General features: G+C 36.3%; 1 protein-coding gene across 3 annotated transcripts in view; it reads left to right on the top strand.

Moving 5' to 3' along the window:
* PPARG (peroxisome proliferator activated receptor gamma) overlaps window positions 1-17541 on the top strand; it is a 130377-nt gene that overhangs the window by 43053 nt on the left and 69783 nt on the right. The window contains exon 1 of one of the 3 annotated variants that reach the window (XM_014838391.3): window positions 14201-14391. The exons of the other annotated variants lie outside the window; for them this stretch is intronic. Coding sequence (XP_014693877.2) covers window positions 14238-14391 — 154 coding nt within the window. The 5' untranslated portion in view covers window positions 14201-14237. Of the gene's footprint in view, window positions 1-14200; window positions 14392-17541 lie in introns of those variants that run through there. 3 annotated transcript variants of the gene reach the window in all.

The raw sequence follows: 17541 nt of genomic DNA, 5'->3' as shown, positions 1-17541 counted from the left end.
AGATGGAAGATAATAGTTGTTTAGAAAAATGGAAACGCCTTTATTCTTGATAACTTTTGTCTTCTTTGAAAAGCTTAGCTAAATCTCTCTTCCATTTACCTTAATAATCTACTCAGAAATTTAATTTTATCAACTATAGAAGACTTGCTTAATATTCTCGTCGAAAGACTTCTCCAGATTTGATAACTGTTATTTTTAGCACTCAAATGTGGCACAGTATCTTTATTTTATTTAAAGTAACTTTTTAAATTTTAAGAGTAATAGCTACTATTGAAAAAGATGCAGAAAAATATAAAGCAAAAAATAATCACTCATAATCCCATCACCCAGAAATAACTAAAATTTTCACTATAGCATATTTCCTTTCACTTTCTTGCCCATGTATTTTTTTTAGTGTTTATTCAATGAAGCTCTCAAATTATAACCTTGAGGAAAAGCTTTTGGTGTTCTTATAACAATAGGAAAATAATAATATCTTACATTTGCATAGAGCTTTAAAATGTGAGGAGTTCTTTTATATAACAACATGTTTAATCCTAACAAGATCCCCTAAGACAGGGCAGATATTTCCCATTTTACGTTTGGGGAAATCGAAGCCCAGAAATGCTCAGCGACTTGTCCAGACACCAGTAAGTGGGAAGCCTCCATTAGCACCCTGTGCTCCTTCACAGTCCAAGACTCTTTCTATGTACAACTCAGGGAATTGTACTAGAAGTTTCAAGGACAAAGCCTGAAACCAGTATAAAGAATTAATTATGAGAAACTGATTATTTAGCTGGGAAAAGAAGGTAAGGAGGAGAAATGTTGTATTTGAATATTGGTCTTTAGGTTTGTGTAGGGGCCTTATTCAAAGAATGATAACTATCTTTCTTAGAACCTCTTCTGAAAGTAAAGCAAGGGGGCTGAGCTTCTCTTGGACATTTGCATTTGCGGTAGGCTGCTTTCCTGAAGGCCTTTGAAATGACAGGATATTATCTGTTTGGAATTAACAGTCAATCAAGTCTTGAACACCCAATGCTGTACTAAGAAGAATAAATGAAGTAAAAGGCATAGCACGTCATGTTTTTAAAGGATTTAACATTATACTTGGAGAAATAATATAAACGTACACATATGAAACAACTTAGGTGTAAATTATGTAGTATTGACTCTATGTACAATGAGTTATTAAGGGTGAGAACTAATGAATTGACATTCAAACAGCATTTACTTTGTGCTAATCAAGAAAAATATATCATTAAGTGTTATAGCATAAATAAGATCAGGAAACCAGAAACAAGTCCTGGGAGATGGCAGAAAATAGGAATTAACAAATTCATTCACATGTTAATGAATCCATTCAACATTTATTGAGAAACTACTATAGCCACAGGTGCATGGGAGTAAGTAGACGCATCCTTTTGAATAGAATTTAAATTACGTGTTAGGAAATAAAAAACTATAGGTAGGTGGGTGGGCAGATTATAGCAATAATCTTATTAACCTATGCAGAGGTTAGGTGTGATTCTGATTAGGGACAGGAGTTTATAATAGATAAGCCTTAACTTAAAATTCATTGAGTGGAGGAGCTAAAAGAAAATGTTAGAAGCCATCTTATCTATTTCCTTTCCTTATCTCCACTTTAAAAATGGGGAATTAAGACCAGAGCCATTGTAATTTGCCTAAACTCATAAATGGAGTTAGTGGCAGAAGTGAAGCTTGAACCCTGGTCTTCCACTTCTTTCCAATTATTGCCATTCTGCCTCTTGAATCTTGAATTTAGCGAAAACATCTTTTCCTTCTTCTCCATGCCAACTGCCTGAATACCAGATCTGAGATACTAAATTAAAGATTTGGATTATAATCATTATTCAGTCATCAGTAGAAAAATATGATTTAGAAAACGAATCTGTTTCCTGTTTCAATCTCAGTGGATGTCTCATTTATAAAATGACTAGAGGCTCAGTGAGATTAACAATATACAACTTAGAATCGATGTTTTGTAGCTGTAGCAGTGACCAGCCTGTTTCAGACCCAGCTCTGTCACTAACTAGCTGTACAATTTTGCTCCAGTCGTGTCACCTCTTTTTTCTTTATTTATAAAATGAGAGAGTTAGAAACTCTAAAGTCTAGTTCAGATATTTTATATAGCTATATCTTATTATTACTTGAGTAAAGCACAGACTTCTTTTAAGGAAAAAATTTCTTATGATTCTCAGTATTCACATAATTTTTATTATAATATAACTTAAATATGCATAAAACTAGATATAAACTTTTTGTGCATATAGCTCTTACATAAAACCAAAACAAATTAAATAAGTTAAAAAACCCTTAACATTCAAATGAACAGTTTAAATATGCAAATGACTGCGATAACACATGCTTTTTGGGGTTCAACACCTTCTGCTACTCAGTGCCATATATATGATTAAATTCTCCCTCAACTTTTCTCTTTTTGAACTCTTCTGTGAAATAGTCATTTCTACGCATTACTGGATCTCATTTGGCCTTCACTTAACTCAAATTATTTACCTATTAAAAATCTACCTTTGACTTTCTGTCATTAATCCTGGACAACTAAAGTACTAATATTGGGCACAATGAAGTCACAAATACAAACTGTGGCACTGAACCTGCCTGTAAGTATTCACTTATAAAATCATCAGATATTCAGATAATCCAAAATTTGAATTTTTGAAAAATTTTGTATCATTAAAGTGAAAGAAAAATTGAAAATGTGGAGTTAGAACCTTTTTATCAAAAATTGAAAACAATTTAAATGTCCATCAACTGGATGGATAGACAAAACGTGGTATACTCATACACAGCCTAGCCTAGAGTCCTCACTGATAAGAAGAAACTTACGGACACATGCGGCAACATGGACAAACCTCAAAAACATTATGCCAAGTGAAAAGAGTCAGACACAAGAGAGCATATATTGTATGATTCCATTTACACGAAATGCCTAGTAAAAGCAAATCTATAAGACAGAAAAGTGGATCATGGGCCGGCCCGGTGGCCCAGCGGTTAAGTGCACACGTTCCGCTTCGGTGGCCCAGGGTTCATCAGTTCGGATCCCGGGTGCAGACATGGCACCGCTTGGCAGGCCATGCTATGGAAGGCGTCCCACATATAAAGCAGAGGAAGATGGGCACAGATGTGAGCTCAAGGACAGTCTTCCTCAGCAAAAGGAGGAGGATTGGCAGCAGATGTTAGCTCAGGGCTTATCTTCCTCAAAAAAAAAGAAAAAAAGTAAAGTGGATTAGTGGTTGCCTGGGATTGGGGGTGGGAAGTGGGATTGATTGTGAATCATCATGAGAGATCCTACTGGGTGACGAAAGTGCTCTAAAACTAGTTTATGGTGATGGCGCACAACTTGGTAAACTTAACAAATATTCACTTAATTCTACGCTTGAACTTTATGATGTGTAAAATGTACCTCAATAAAGTTGTGAAAAAAGATTTTTAAAAGGTTTTTTCTAGGACTTCCTAAGAATATATCTCTCTAGATATCCCTGTCCTGTAGGAGAGCCAGTTGAAAACATACTGTTTAGTGTACTGGAGAGTGGGTCCAGTAACTTAACCTCTTTGTGACTCGGTTCTTCCATTTGTAAATGAAGAGGGGCTTAGATTAAGTGTTCTCTAAGACTTCCTGCAGATATGACAATCTCATCTTCACATTTCTATTATCCATGAATACTATACCCCCTCTCGACCCCTATTTTTCTCCCCCTCTCCCCTAGATGGTCTCTTCCAAGCCCCTTTAATCAGCCTGGCATATTGCCCATCTTATTAACTCTTGATCACTAAAACTTCCTGACCTTAATGCATAGGTCTTTCAGGTACACAGTTCCCAAAATGTTTATCCGAACGTTCCATACTAGACTGAATGTCCCGTCATTCATTAATCTCCCAGAGGCTATGCTCTCATCCTCTATAACTCTCTTATGGAAGCTCTCCCACAGATAACAATACACTTCCCCTTCAGGCAGTACATGAAAGAAACAATGGATGATACAATGGAATCATCCTATAAAATTACACAGAACGAAAATCTGGCCCATTGTTTTCTCCCACTGCCTAAGGAAGAAGTTGTGCTCTTTGGATCCCCTTAAAGATTTTGGCTTGTCCACCTCCTCAGATTCCCAAGTAACAATTAAGCAATCTGGCCTTCTTCCCACCTCTCATTTCAATGCGTAGGATACTTGTCAACTTGCCCAGAGTGACTTTAGGCATTTTGAGCTGTTCATCTGACTGTGTGCAATAGATAAATAAAAACATAATTGGAAGGAGGACCGAGTTAAGACTCAATTTTATTTTTATTTTTATTAAGGGGAGAGTGCTTATTTTAGAACTGAAAAAGTTATTTGTCTGTCTTGATGTTTTAGTCTTCCTCTCCTTCCCTTTGTGTTCAGTAAAATGTTTCTGAATATTTAAAATGAAAACTTTATTAAAATGGAGCTCATGTTTGTAAAATAAAAACTTAGCCTCCTCTTAGAGCTTAGTATATCTGAAGACAAGCACCCCTGGAGTATAAAGAACAAACTGGAGAGTAGGAGTGTGCTTTAATTAGTCCACAAACCTATTGGGGATCCTTGACTCTCTTCCTGAAGATATGCTGGCACACAACATAACTTTGGAAGAACTAGTGAAGTTTGTATTCTATTCATCCACTGTAATTGAGGAATAACCACTTGCTAAAAACTGAAAATCCCTGTTAATGGAAATTGTTAGATAAAACTGCAGCATTAGATGTATTATTAGGGGTTGATAAGTGGTTTTCTATATGCGGTAAAAAGAAAAAGGATTAGATAGCTAAAGAACCAGGGGATAGGATGGGGTTGTAACTGTCATGGGACCAAAGATAACAGAGAAGAGTGAAGTTGAAACAGAATTCTCTAAAAATAATTGACAAGGAGAAACTTAGATGTGTAAGTATTTTATGATGTAAACCTTCAGTGAACAGAAGAAACAGCTGTGCCTAACCAAGAACGTCAGATGTTGAAGAGATCTACCTTCCTAATAATATCTAGTGTCTAATATCTAATATCTTTCTATCTAATAACAGAGAACAAATTAAACATTTATTCTTCCTTTGTAGTAGATACTTTATTTCAGGGTATCCACATACCTTAGTTCCCAGAACAAAGCCCAAACTTACAGAAAAATGTCAGTAATAAATGTAGAAGGAGTCATAGAAAAATTTTCTAATTCTAATTTCATAAACTCAGAGTATTGATTCAAGATAAGACTCAGTGTGTTAAAATCTTTAGGTGAATGGTCGATGAAACTGAACATCCTTATAATGCCAAAGTTACAGTACTTTAGATTACTTTCTGGTTGCAAGGAGAAAAAAGTAACCCTATAACAGAAAGATCAGACTATCATCATTCGAAAATAGTAATCCATCTTACCATCACCAATGGTCAGTCCTGTGCTGTCTCTGATGTGATGGAATAGGAAATATAGCACATCATCTATGTTACATTCAAGCCAAAAATGTTTTAACTTGAATCCAAAAATCATCAGATATAATATCCAGTTTATAGGAAACATGGGGATAGAGAAGCAAGCTAAATGATACCACAAGAAAACAACTGGACAAGTCAGAGCGTGAGACATTCTACATGATAACTGGCCTGATCTCTTCAGTTAGTCAGTGGCCTTAAAATTGAGGGAAGCTGGGGGTGGAGGAAGATGGCTGTGCTAGATTTAAGAAGATTTAAGGGACCTACAGCCAAATGCATTTCATCATCCTAGATTAAGATTTGGAGCAAAGCAGCTATAAAAACATTTTGGGTCAACTAGGAAAATGTTAATATGGACTGGGTATTGTTGGAGATGAAAATTTCCACTAAAATGAAAAGAGAGAGATCATTGGCTTTAAAAAGCAGGTTACCACCAGTAACTACCTTTATTTCAAAATACAAATGCTTGTGTATAGGCATGTATGTATGCACTTGTGTATATGTATATACTTATGATCATACATATGCCCAGAAAATTATCCACTTAGATAAACACTAAGACTGATAATCTCTGGGTAGTAGAAATATAATGGTTTTATTTTTACCGGTCTGTATTTTTAAATTTTCAGCTATGAATATGGATTGGTTTTGTAATAATAAAAGGTTATTTTTAAAAAACCATTTTTTCATATAGAAAAACAACAGTGTGTTCTGTCCTTTAAGGAAAATAAAAATGTTTCTTTTGGGGAAAGAAGGTGCAAAGACTGGAAAACACTTTAGTATCTTTTAAAACCATCTGGTAACAGTTTTTGGCTGTAAAGCTTTGCGTATTTGTCTTTATTCAGTACAGTATAGTCAAACAGACCTACTTTTGAATTCAAACTCTGTCACTTATATTGTTTTTACTCTGGGCATGTCGCTTTATCTCTGTTTTCTCATCTAAAAGAGTAGTTGTGAGAATTAAAGCTGATTTAAATAAATCAGAGCCTGGAACAGCGTAAGCTCACAAAATTATAATATTACGAATTCTTATCAAAATTTTAAATCTTATACATGACAACTTGATTAATAAAATAATAAAGAGAGCGGTCATCAACTAACACCATTATTGCTCTTAAATATGTTTCACAAAATATGTTTATACAAGTGGAGTATAGAATCTTCAAAAACAAGTAGGAATTTTAAAAGTTCCCTTAGCAGAAGTAGACCCGCTTTGTTCATGATAGCAATTAGGATTTGATAGACGATACAGTGTAACTTTGTGGCCAAAGCCCATTGTCCGGTTCCACATAAAGCACTATTCAGTGGTGCTATTATTTTCTTGTTTTGCTTTGAATAACCTCCCAGTGTCATTGTGAACTTCAAATGAGATAAAAAACACTGTACGGCTCTAAGATACTTTTTAAAAATTGGAGTGTTATTACCTCGGTGTAAATTTTCACGTAGTAATTTTATTATTTTCATAAGATCAAGGAACTACGTCAATAGGAAAGACAACTCCTGGTACCAAAAGAACTCCAGGATACTAGGGTGACTCATGAAGAATCAATGAATGAGGCGAAAGGACATTTGTCAGCAAAATGAATTAGTGAATTGATTGTTCAGATATTACCAAATTTTAATTACCAAGTCGTTATTGAGTGCTTACTTTGTAGACAGCCCTGTCTCTGAACTCTGGTGAACTATGGCATTCTTGTGGGCGATTCACCCACGTTAAGTGAATCACATCATAGTGCTAATGCTTTCATGCTTGATAGACTTCTAACGTGATTGCTGGCAGAAGGATAATTGATTAGAACTATTTATTTGAACGTTTTATTGTGTCATTTTAATGAGATAGAGCACAATTTGGAGCTTCGGACTGGGAGTGAAGAGACCTGATTTCTGTCTTAAACTCTCCTGCCAACCGTCTGGGTAATACCTTGCACAAATCATTTAATTTCTCTGGAACTCATTTTCCTTATATGAAAAATTGAGTTTGAATGTGTTAATCTCCTTGGTCTTAAGATTTGTGAGTCTGAGGTCTCCACAGTCCATGTATTTCCTTTAGTACAGTTGCAAAACTGGTAAATTGATTATTTTGCATGAACTAAACTGGCATATAGCTCTGTGGCTCTAAGCTTGTGTTAGGATCTTTGTGGATTCCTAGTGTGGTTCACCAGTGATGGGATATGTTACCCAGAGAATCTCCATGTAACTGATCTTGAAAAATTAATTGATAAAATGTGAACAGTGAAGAAGATGCATGTTTTAGAGGTTTAGGATTTCCTGAAACATAAATATGGGTCAGTTGATAAGATAGCCCATGGTATTTTATTATGCCAGAAACCAAAATTACTGGAGAATTTCAGATTTTACATGCAACGACAAGTTAACACAGTTTACATGGGACGTCTTTGGTTCAAAGGCACAGTCATTTGAAAAGTGTTTAGTTGATCCCTAGAAAGTGGTTAGACAGGTTAGACTCTTTCTCAGGTATTACAGGCAAATTAACTTTTGAAGGGGGGAAAAAAGGGAAGTTTTCAGTTTTTCTTTTTGAGACTTAATTTACTATTCGGTATTTTTTTTCCAGATAAAAGTGCGTTTCACCTAATTAGCAGACAGGTATGAAAAGGAAATAGTAACTCAGGATTAGAACATGAATAAAAATACAATATACAGAATTGCCATTACACTTTAAATAAACTAGTTATAGGCATACTGTTCAGTATCTCAACATTAGAACCCAAAAGAACCTTGAGGACTATCCTGTTTTGCAGATGGGCATTCTTCTCATCCTAGAGATGAGAAATGTGAACCCTAAGAATTGACACCAGTCTGTGACTGAACCAGATAAGAACGTAAAACTTAGGCTTTCTGGCTCCAGTGTCACTCTGCCTTTCCGTAGACTACACTGCCTTGGGATCAAGAAGGCCTCTTAAAATATCAAATACACGTCTACTGTATCAGCTATTGGCTGCAAGTTAATGTCATTTCATTGAATCATTTTGCTTTAAATCAAAATGGTATATAAATTATTAATCTTATATACAAAAAGGTTACTTTTTGAAAACCTGAACCACATTACAGTTTTTGATTAAAGAAGAATGGATTTTGCCTTTTTGAAAAAATGACACATATATTCAAAGGTGGACTTCCTTTGTCTCTTTCTTTGGGAATATCTGGCTTGCTGTGATGGTTGTGGTGAAATTTACATCTTAGGATACAGGATTATTTGTTCTTCCAAAAGGCATGTGTCCCACTGGGATGTCATTTCTTCCGTGTTGTGTCCCCTGTGACCATGAAGAAACCCTGAACTGATGCAACCATCGGTAGAAGATGAGGCTTCGGGCCAGCTTTGATTGCACTAGAGAAAGGCAGCAGATCTTCTGGGCAGAGGGAGAGTGAGTTTAGGTAGTCATTCTGGTTGTTGGCAATTATGTGTCTTCCTTTTGAGCACCGTGACGAAATTTAAGTCTTATTGGAACAAGAAGAAAATTGATGCTGTTGTCAGTTCATTAGGTCTCTAAACTCCTCCTTGAATGATACGTGTGAGACAGATGTGGCAAGCAGCTGTTCCCTCATTGTTCTCATCATCAACAAAAACAATAAACATGTGTTTTATGCCAACTAGGGACACTGTGCTAGGCTCTGGGGATATAAAGAGGTGTTGTGTATTGTTCTCTCAGAGAGCTCTTACCTTTTAGGGGCCAGCGTAAGAGTTCATAGCACTGATAGCATTTAATGACGCAACTTTTAAAGTGAAGTTACAGCAAAAGAAGAGAATACTGTACACTATTATATACCAATACTAACATTGCTTATTTTACATAAAAGATAGGGAAAACAATTAAAGAAGTTTTAAAAATCCAAATTCAATCTAGAGAGTAAAATCCAAATTTAGTCTTTAGCCAAAAAAAGCAAGGTTTTAAGAGTAATGCAACATAAAAAATACTTAATAATGTATTTCTTGGGAATATTTGATGTGAATCATTCTAAACACTGAATAGTGCTTTAAAAAACTTGATACAGGTAAAATACTATGATTTTATTAACTATAGATTTTCAGACCTTCTCTGACTTTTTGTTATTGAATCATTCACGCTGTTACTACTGTAGTTGCCTTCTCCTAAACGTACTAAAATTTTGGGAGTTTTTTTGACTAACTAATATTCAGCTTCTCTTGGCCAAAGATAGGTTTCATAAGTAATATTGAAGACCAGATACTGAGAGCAGCCTTCTCAAATACCAAACTGTTCATTTTTTTTTAACTGTCATAAATCAGGATTGAATTAAAAAGCTTTTCATCCTCCTCAATATATAATCGTTCCTAATCATCCCCATTCTTTCTCCTCTGAGGGTGTGCACTCTACCTACAACCACACCCATACCCTTATGTCTCCCAAGTTCAAGGGGAGATGACCTTCTCCTCACCCTCTATATTGCCCAAGCCCTGCATCCCTCAGTAGAAGAAGTTAACTTTTGTGCGTGTGCATAAGAAAAGTGGTCTTTCACTACTCCTTTCCTCACTCTGTAAAATTACCGAGACCTGTCCTTCAAAGGGATTCTCCACAGGGTGGAGAGCAATAGCCTTCTATAGAGAGGTACCCTGAGATGCAAAGCACTGATAACCAACCGGTGTCCAGTGCACCTAGACATGGTCTGAAGCTCCAAAAATTTACATTACAATCCCATTCACCAGCAGGCTCTTTTATGCATCTTATCATAATATCTTTCAGATTTTGATATTATAAAGAGTAGGACACAGAGGAATTTTTTTTTTTTTAGGAAGGTTAGCCCTGAGCTAACTACTGCCAATCCTCCTTTTTTTGCTGAGGAAGACTGGCCCTGAGCTAACATCCGTGCCCATCTTCCTCTACTTTATATGTGGGATGCCTACCCCAGCATGGCTTTTGCCAAGTGGTGCCATGTCCGCACCCGGGATCCGAACCAGTGAATCCCGGGCTGCCAAGAAGCGGAACATGTGAACTTAACCACTGTGCCACCAGGCCAGCCCCCACAGAGGAATCTTAAGGCCTTGAAGATAAAGATACTCACATGCATGTCAAAACTCTCATAAATTTTCTGGTGATTACATAGTGTCCACTGATAATAATGACTTTCTTTAAGCAAATGTATTATTTCTGATATCAGTGCATGCTGATTGACTTTCAAAGTTAAGTAGACTAAAAGATCACTCTTTAGATAATTTTGATAAATGTAGTTAAATGTGAACTCATTGAGGATAAGAACCTTGGCTTATTAATTTATCTTTTATGCCTAGAATGTGCTCAGTAAGTATTTGATGAATATTTGAGGAATGGTTGGATGGATAGCTCTAAAATAAAATGTAATACATTTTTTTCAATAACTAAGGACAAAACAGATACATAATTAAATACCAATGAGATTGTCTCAGTTTATTTCTGATCATTTTAATGTCCATGTGAACAAGTTGTTTCTTAAGTTACCTAGTGCTGTAGTGTGATAGAACAAAACATCACTAACGTAAAATATGATTAAACAACCCACATTGTATAAGTATTTTGCTAGTAACTTGGGGTGTTTCGTATATTGCTTGATTTGTATACAGTGTTAAAAGTTTTAACAACATTTATTGAGCCTGCCATGTGCCAGGCTCCATGTTTATCAAAATTGTAATTTTTATTTATTGACTATTTTCAAACTCCACAAGATAAGAACACATCTCGTTCATCAAGCCAGCATGAAGCTCAATGCCTACCAATATATTGTGATGTCAATAAATATTTGTTGAACAAATAAATGAATGAAATACGGTAAATAAGACAAGTTTTTGCTTTCAAGTAATATAGTTTCGGGGGAGAAGGAATGACAGAATGTGGTGAGTGCTGTAAGAGTAGATGCTGTTAGGTTCAGGTGCTGTGGAATAATTAGCTGTTCAAAACAATTTTATGTTTGATGAGCTAAAGGTCAGTATTAGAACTACTAGAGGCTTAGGAGGCGTAGCTGCACAGTAGATGGGCAAGTTGAATGGTGTCTGAGAAAAAAAAGATAAGAGAAGTACCAGCAGGCGAAGAGTCCCAGGAATTAGTCCCTTAGATCATAGTTGGAAATAATGGATCTGTGTATTGTCCAAATAGTAAAAGAGACTACTATAGAACTTGAGAACCAGGTCATATGATTGGCCTGAGGAATAAGACTGAGAAGATCCCCAGATAGAATTGTGTGGCATGAATGAGCTCCGTCAAAACCGAGCCAGTGTGGGAGGAAGCAGTGCCCTTCACCCGTCTGTCTCCATAGGTATTGAAAAATGGGTAACAGTTATTTACTGATATTCTGGAAAGAGTTGACGTATTTTCTCTTCAACTCACCCTATACTCTATACCTGTGGTGCCTAATTTATGGAAAGAAGAGCAGAAGTTGGTGAAGGCCAGTAGTAGGCTGGCCTAAGGATTAAAGGCCTAACAACCTAGATTCTAGTTCCAGCTTGTCATTACCTTGCTGTTTAACCTGGAGAATTTACTTCAGGAACCTCATTTTCTCATCTTATTAACAGAGTGTTTTTGACTCTAAAGGATTTCTCTTACTCTAAAATGGCATCATTCTGCCAATTTTATCACTCTTATAACTTGGCATAATCTTAAGAACATTTTAATAAACGTGTCTATTTTGCGTGTGTGTGTGTGAGGAAGATTGGCACAGAGCTAACATCTGTGCCAATATTCCTCTATTTTATGTGGGATGCTGCCACAGTGTGGCTTGATGAGTGGTGCTAGGTCTGTGCCCAGGACCTGAACCTGCAAACCCCAGGCCGCCGAGGCAGACCCTGCAAGCTTAACCACTATGCCACTGGGTCAGCCCCATAAACGTGTGTGTTTTTTAAAAGTTGGAGAGACTTTGCAAAGTTGGAATTTGAGGGCAGGAATGAGGTGATGATTGGAGATTGGGTGAGATACTGCCACCTAATAGGAATGAGGCTGATGGTTGCTTTCCAGACTCAAACACACCTTGGGACGTTGAGTAGGAATATCTGTAGACAGAATGGGGCTTAATTTTTGTCCTATTTCATTAGTAGGAAAGAAAGTGTTCTTGACTTTAATCATTTATTTATTTATGTTTTGGTGAGGAAGATTGGCCCTGAGCTAACATCTGTTGCCAATCTTCCTCTTTTTGCTTGAGGAAGACTGTTGCTGAGCTGACATCTTCCAATCTTCCTCTACTTTGTGTGTGGACCACTGTCACAGCACGGCTTGATGAGTGGTGTGTAGGTCCATGCCCAGAATCCAAACCCACAAACCCCAGGCCACTGAAGCGGAGCATGCAAACCCAGCCACTACATCACCAGGCTGGCCGTAATCATTTATTTTGGTCTATCATAAATTCAACCAAGCATCTTAGATTCAGTCACACCTTTAAATATTATATCATTGTGTCTGTAATATAAGTAAATTTCCCAGCATTGAGAGGGAAGGAGAAACTCCTTTACTGAGAATTCAAATTGAATATAGATATAACTACTTCTATGCAACTATAATTACCTCAGTCATTTGGACTGTCAAGAAACTTACTTTAATTTCAATTACTTTATAAAGGTTTTTGGGGCTGAAAATAATGATGTAATTGCCCAACTGTCTGCTTTATTCTGTGCTGTTGAGATCCATTAAGCATTTTCCCACCAAGCTGTCGCTCTGTGATAGACAAGGAAACTTTTGCTAGTCCCCTTGCAGGATGACTGGTTACTCAATGTAGATTAACCAGATATATATTTCTTACACTTGGGGAATATTAGGATAAGTGTAATTCAGAGAATTATTGCCATCTGATATATTGCCCTATGTGGGGACATCTTTTTAAATCCACGAGTCACTGCAATTCTGTTAGGACACTTATGTGACAAGAGGAGACCTGCTCCCACTTTGAATTTTGGCACTGCTGGTGTTTCTCTTTGCCAAGAAGAGCAAAAGGCCTTGAGCAAGAAGCCAGCCTTTTCCTGGTTACAGAACTGACCACAATTCCTTGCCAACCTCTCAGTGTAAGTCTATTTTTTTCTGGTAAGGCATTATTCTTCTCAAGGAGAACTCCATTTTTTTCATTATGGCATGGCATCTATCATTTAAACATCAATTGATGCAGTATCGTGGCATTCGCTATTGATGGATAAGCTTAATAATCAAGTTTTAAAAAAGCAAACCCTCGTATATAAAATCTAAACTTTATCAGGCCTTATCTTCATTCTCTCAAAAATTTAATTTTATAGAATTTGGATAGCAGTCAGTGTCATTTGGGGCTTTAGAAAGTAGTATAATAAATAACTTAGAATATTACATTTCAGTAGCATGCTGATACCCAATTTTAAAAGAGAATACATGTCTGAATTCAAAGGTTTTCTTCAATAATTTGATTAGAGATTCAACCAGGGATGGACAGCTAGAAAAAACTTTGTCCAAGTAAGTTTATCTGGTGTTTCATAACCCAGAGATTTAGGGTTTTCCATTTAAGAAGCAATCGGATATTGAACACTCTTTCTGCTCTGATAGTTCTAAATACTGTACAGCTCGCAACCCTCACAAGACACTGGACATGTGGGTCACTGGCGAGACAGTGTGGCAATGTTTTCCTTGTAATGTACCAGGTCTTGCCAAAGTACTGAACAACATTATGACACAACATTTTGTCACAGCTGGCTCTCTGGCAGGAGAGTGCCAGCCAATTCAGGCCTGGTCTTTTGGGTGTTTATTCCCTCCTCCCCCAAATATTTGGAAACTCATGTCTTGACTCATTGGTGTGTTCGCAAGTTCTACTCTCACAAGTCTTTTTCTTTTAATGGATTGGTCTTTTGCAAGAAATAGACAAAATATCAGTGTGAATTACTGCAAATCCCTATTCTGTGCTGTTATGGGTGAAACTCTGGAAGATTCTCTTATTGACCCAGAAAGCGATTCTTTTGCTGATACACTGTCTGCAAGCACTTCACAAGGTAAAGTCAACTCCAGCTATGGCTGTTGGGATACTTTGGGCGTTTATGGAAGGGTAAAATTGCTCACGTAGTTTGTTTTCCAAGTTATACTTATTCTAATACTATCACATGTCTAGTTCAGTCACTTAATGCTTAGTTTGCTGCTACAATGTTCACTTAGAAGCATATTCAGAACTTTAAAAAAAGAAACCTAAACTAATCCATATTTTATCTATGTGTATGGCTCCCATTTCCTGAATTTTAAGCATTAAAGGTGTATTTATATATAAAAAAATCTTATTCATTTGTATTTCCTGGGTTTATATATGTTTCCCCAAAATACTTAAGGTCTTTTGAGCATACCTGAAGAGTCGCTTTTTCTCCTTTTAGTCTTATATCTTAGATATCTCTCCTAGCAGTTTCTATCCCTCTTACGGAATTTTTATTCCTCTTAAAGCCTTCTCAGCACATTTCTGTTCTACTCTGAAATCTAGATATTTCTGTGTACCTTTTGTCTCTGGCAAAGAATTATAAGCTTCCAGAGTGTAGGACCAAATTATATTCTTCTTTAAATTTGTTAGGATACCCAGCCTAGTGCCTAATGCATTGTAGAATGGATTGTGAAGATCTTAAAGAATATCTATTCTCAGCATCTCATTTTACACATAAAGAACATGAGGTCCCTAAGTGCCTATTGCATGCTAAGTAAATGATTAACTATTACTTTTACTTAGATTTGTAAGTTTCAAACAGATAACCTCATTTTTCAACATTTCTTTCTCGGCCGTTGCAAAATGTAAGTTCTTCATTTCTATAGCTCCTTCTGCTGGAGTTTTTTAGCACAGCTGCTTCTGTTTGTGTTTATTTCTATATTTCTATTGGTTTTATTTTTTTCTTCTCATAGATGCCAAAATAGACTGTGTTGACTCCTCTGATTCATGTTTTACAATATAAGTGCTAAAGCATTAGAATTAAGTCACTTAATCGTTGAAATGGATGGATTTACATTTTAACTTTTAAATTTTTCTGGAAGCCTGAAGTTTGAACATATTAATCACAATTTTTAAAAACGTCAAGCTTTTTAGAAATTAAGAAAAAATATTTCCTGAAATACTATTTCATTTTATCATGATCATTTGACACAATGTACATTTCTGTCATCTGAGCCTCTTACGTAGGGGTTTAGTTTCATTATATAAAATGCTGTTATTCCATTTTCTGCAAGCCATAAAAATTATTGCTATCTTTCTTCAATTATTAAGTTTGCCTGCATCGGGACAGAATGTCCTGGCTATACTGTGATAGTTCTTGAGTCAAAATTTGATAGTTCTGTCTGTTTGAAAAGAATATGTCCAGAGTGCAGTGCAACAAATATGTTAGGTTAACTGGGAAACAAGTACTATTTATGGTAAGGGGTGGTTATGCGATTCAGGTTAGTTTTCATTCTGTGCTAATCTCTTTATTTTTATGCCTTGAATTTGCCCCTAGGTTTAATTCTTTTGCATCTCAAATCTCTTCCAAGAGAATAGCCTATTGCTTTTCTTCTTAATTAACATGGTACAGAAAAGAATTCTTAGCAATTAATAAGTTACATACTGTACCGCTAATTTAACTCTTGTCTTATATGGTCTCTGATTGCTTCTTATTCATAAGCATTGTTTTTCTGTTAAAAATATGAGGTCCTAAAGGCCAAAGACTTGTGGTTGTTAACTTCTATTGTATTTTGTAAATGATCGATAAATACCTACTCTACCCTTGCCAAAACAGACTTGAAAATAAATTGGGAATTTGATCATCATTAGCTGTTTGAGGCCAGCAGAGATGAAACACTGGCAGAGATTAGGTATGTGGCTTAGATACAGTCTTTCATTTAGCTGTTCCTTCTTCCTCATCATAGGCAAAGTGGAACTGGGGGTTTTGCAATTAGCTGGGTGCTGCTGTTGAAGAAAAAATGGCTGATTGAGTGCGAATGATCCAGTTATATTGGTCATATTCATGAGAGCGAAAACTCCGCTCTGTGTAGCCACTATGCCCAAAGAGGACTTCTGCACTTGTTCCTGGGCTCCGTTATTACTCTGACCGCTTTTATCTTATTCTCCTTTCTGTTTTCATCATGAACTCCTCAAGCAACCCCACGTAACCCCATGCTGGCTCTCAAACCATTTCCACTCATAAAAATTGTCAAGATTGAAGGGAAGCTTCCACAAACTTAAGCTGAATATGCCTCCTGCTTTTAGTGCCAGACGTAGTCCTGTGTGAATTCTATGATTTTAAGTGGTTGCACCAGAGCATTGAAAGATGATGACACGCTTGTCTTTGGAGCTGATTGAGCAATGGAAATGTGCCTTAGAGACATGATAAATGCTGCAATAGGCGATCCTTTGAAACGAGAGTCTCTCCTGAGATGGGAGTGAGTGAGTGATTGCCTGCCATTTTTAGTGAGGGATGTTTAAACTGTGTCTGTGTGCCTCCAGGCACCTATCTACTTGCAAGCATTTAGATGATTGACCAAAGTTTTCACCTTTCAGAAGTTTGAAGGGACCCATGTAGTATCAGGGAATGTAACTACCAATTTTGTCTTGGCCACATACTTTTTGTATGAGCTTGAACGAGTCGTTTATCGTCTCTGCCCTCTCTTTCCACATATATTAACAGAAAATAGAGAGTTATTGTGAGGATTGAATGACACAATATTTGCCAAAGCACATCTGAAGCCCTTTATAGAGTTTATTGTTTTGACCTTGTAGTATTGATCACTTGTGGATAGAAGGCTGATACAATATCCTACATTTAAGGGCATTTTAAGGAATATGGGGAAAAAATTGTAGAATTCCTTATGCAGTAAAATAAGTGGCAGTTACTTGAGTGAGAGGAGGCTTCTGCATGATCTCAGTGAATGTTTTGGTAAGGAAATGATCAAACTTAGAGAAAGCATCTTTTTGTCTGATTTTTTAAGATTGAGGATACCTCTCACTTTTATTAACATTTTACTGTGAAAAGATTGAATTTCCAAAGGTTGAAATCATTCTTTGGACCTAAATGAGAGCAATGATTACATACTTTCTTTTCAGAGACATTGAAAAACTGTCTTAGATTATAATATTCTCTATATATGATGATTTAGGTTATTGACACAGCTCTGAATTTCATAATCTCACATGTAATAACAAT

The sequence above is a fragment of the Equus asinus genome, chromosome 21, assembly GCF_041296235.1.
Source record: "Equus asinus isolate D_3611 breed Donkey chromosome 21, EquAss-T2T_v2, whole genome shotgun sequence".
NCBI classification, from domain to species: Eukaryota; Metazoa; Chordata; class Mammalia; order Perissodactyla; family Equidae; genus Equus; species Equus asinus.
This window is presented reverse-complemented; position numbering and strand designations above follow the sequence as displayed.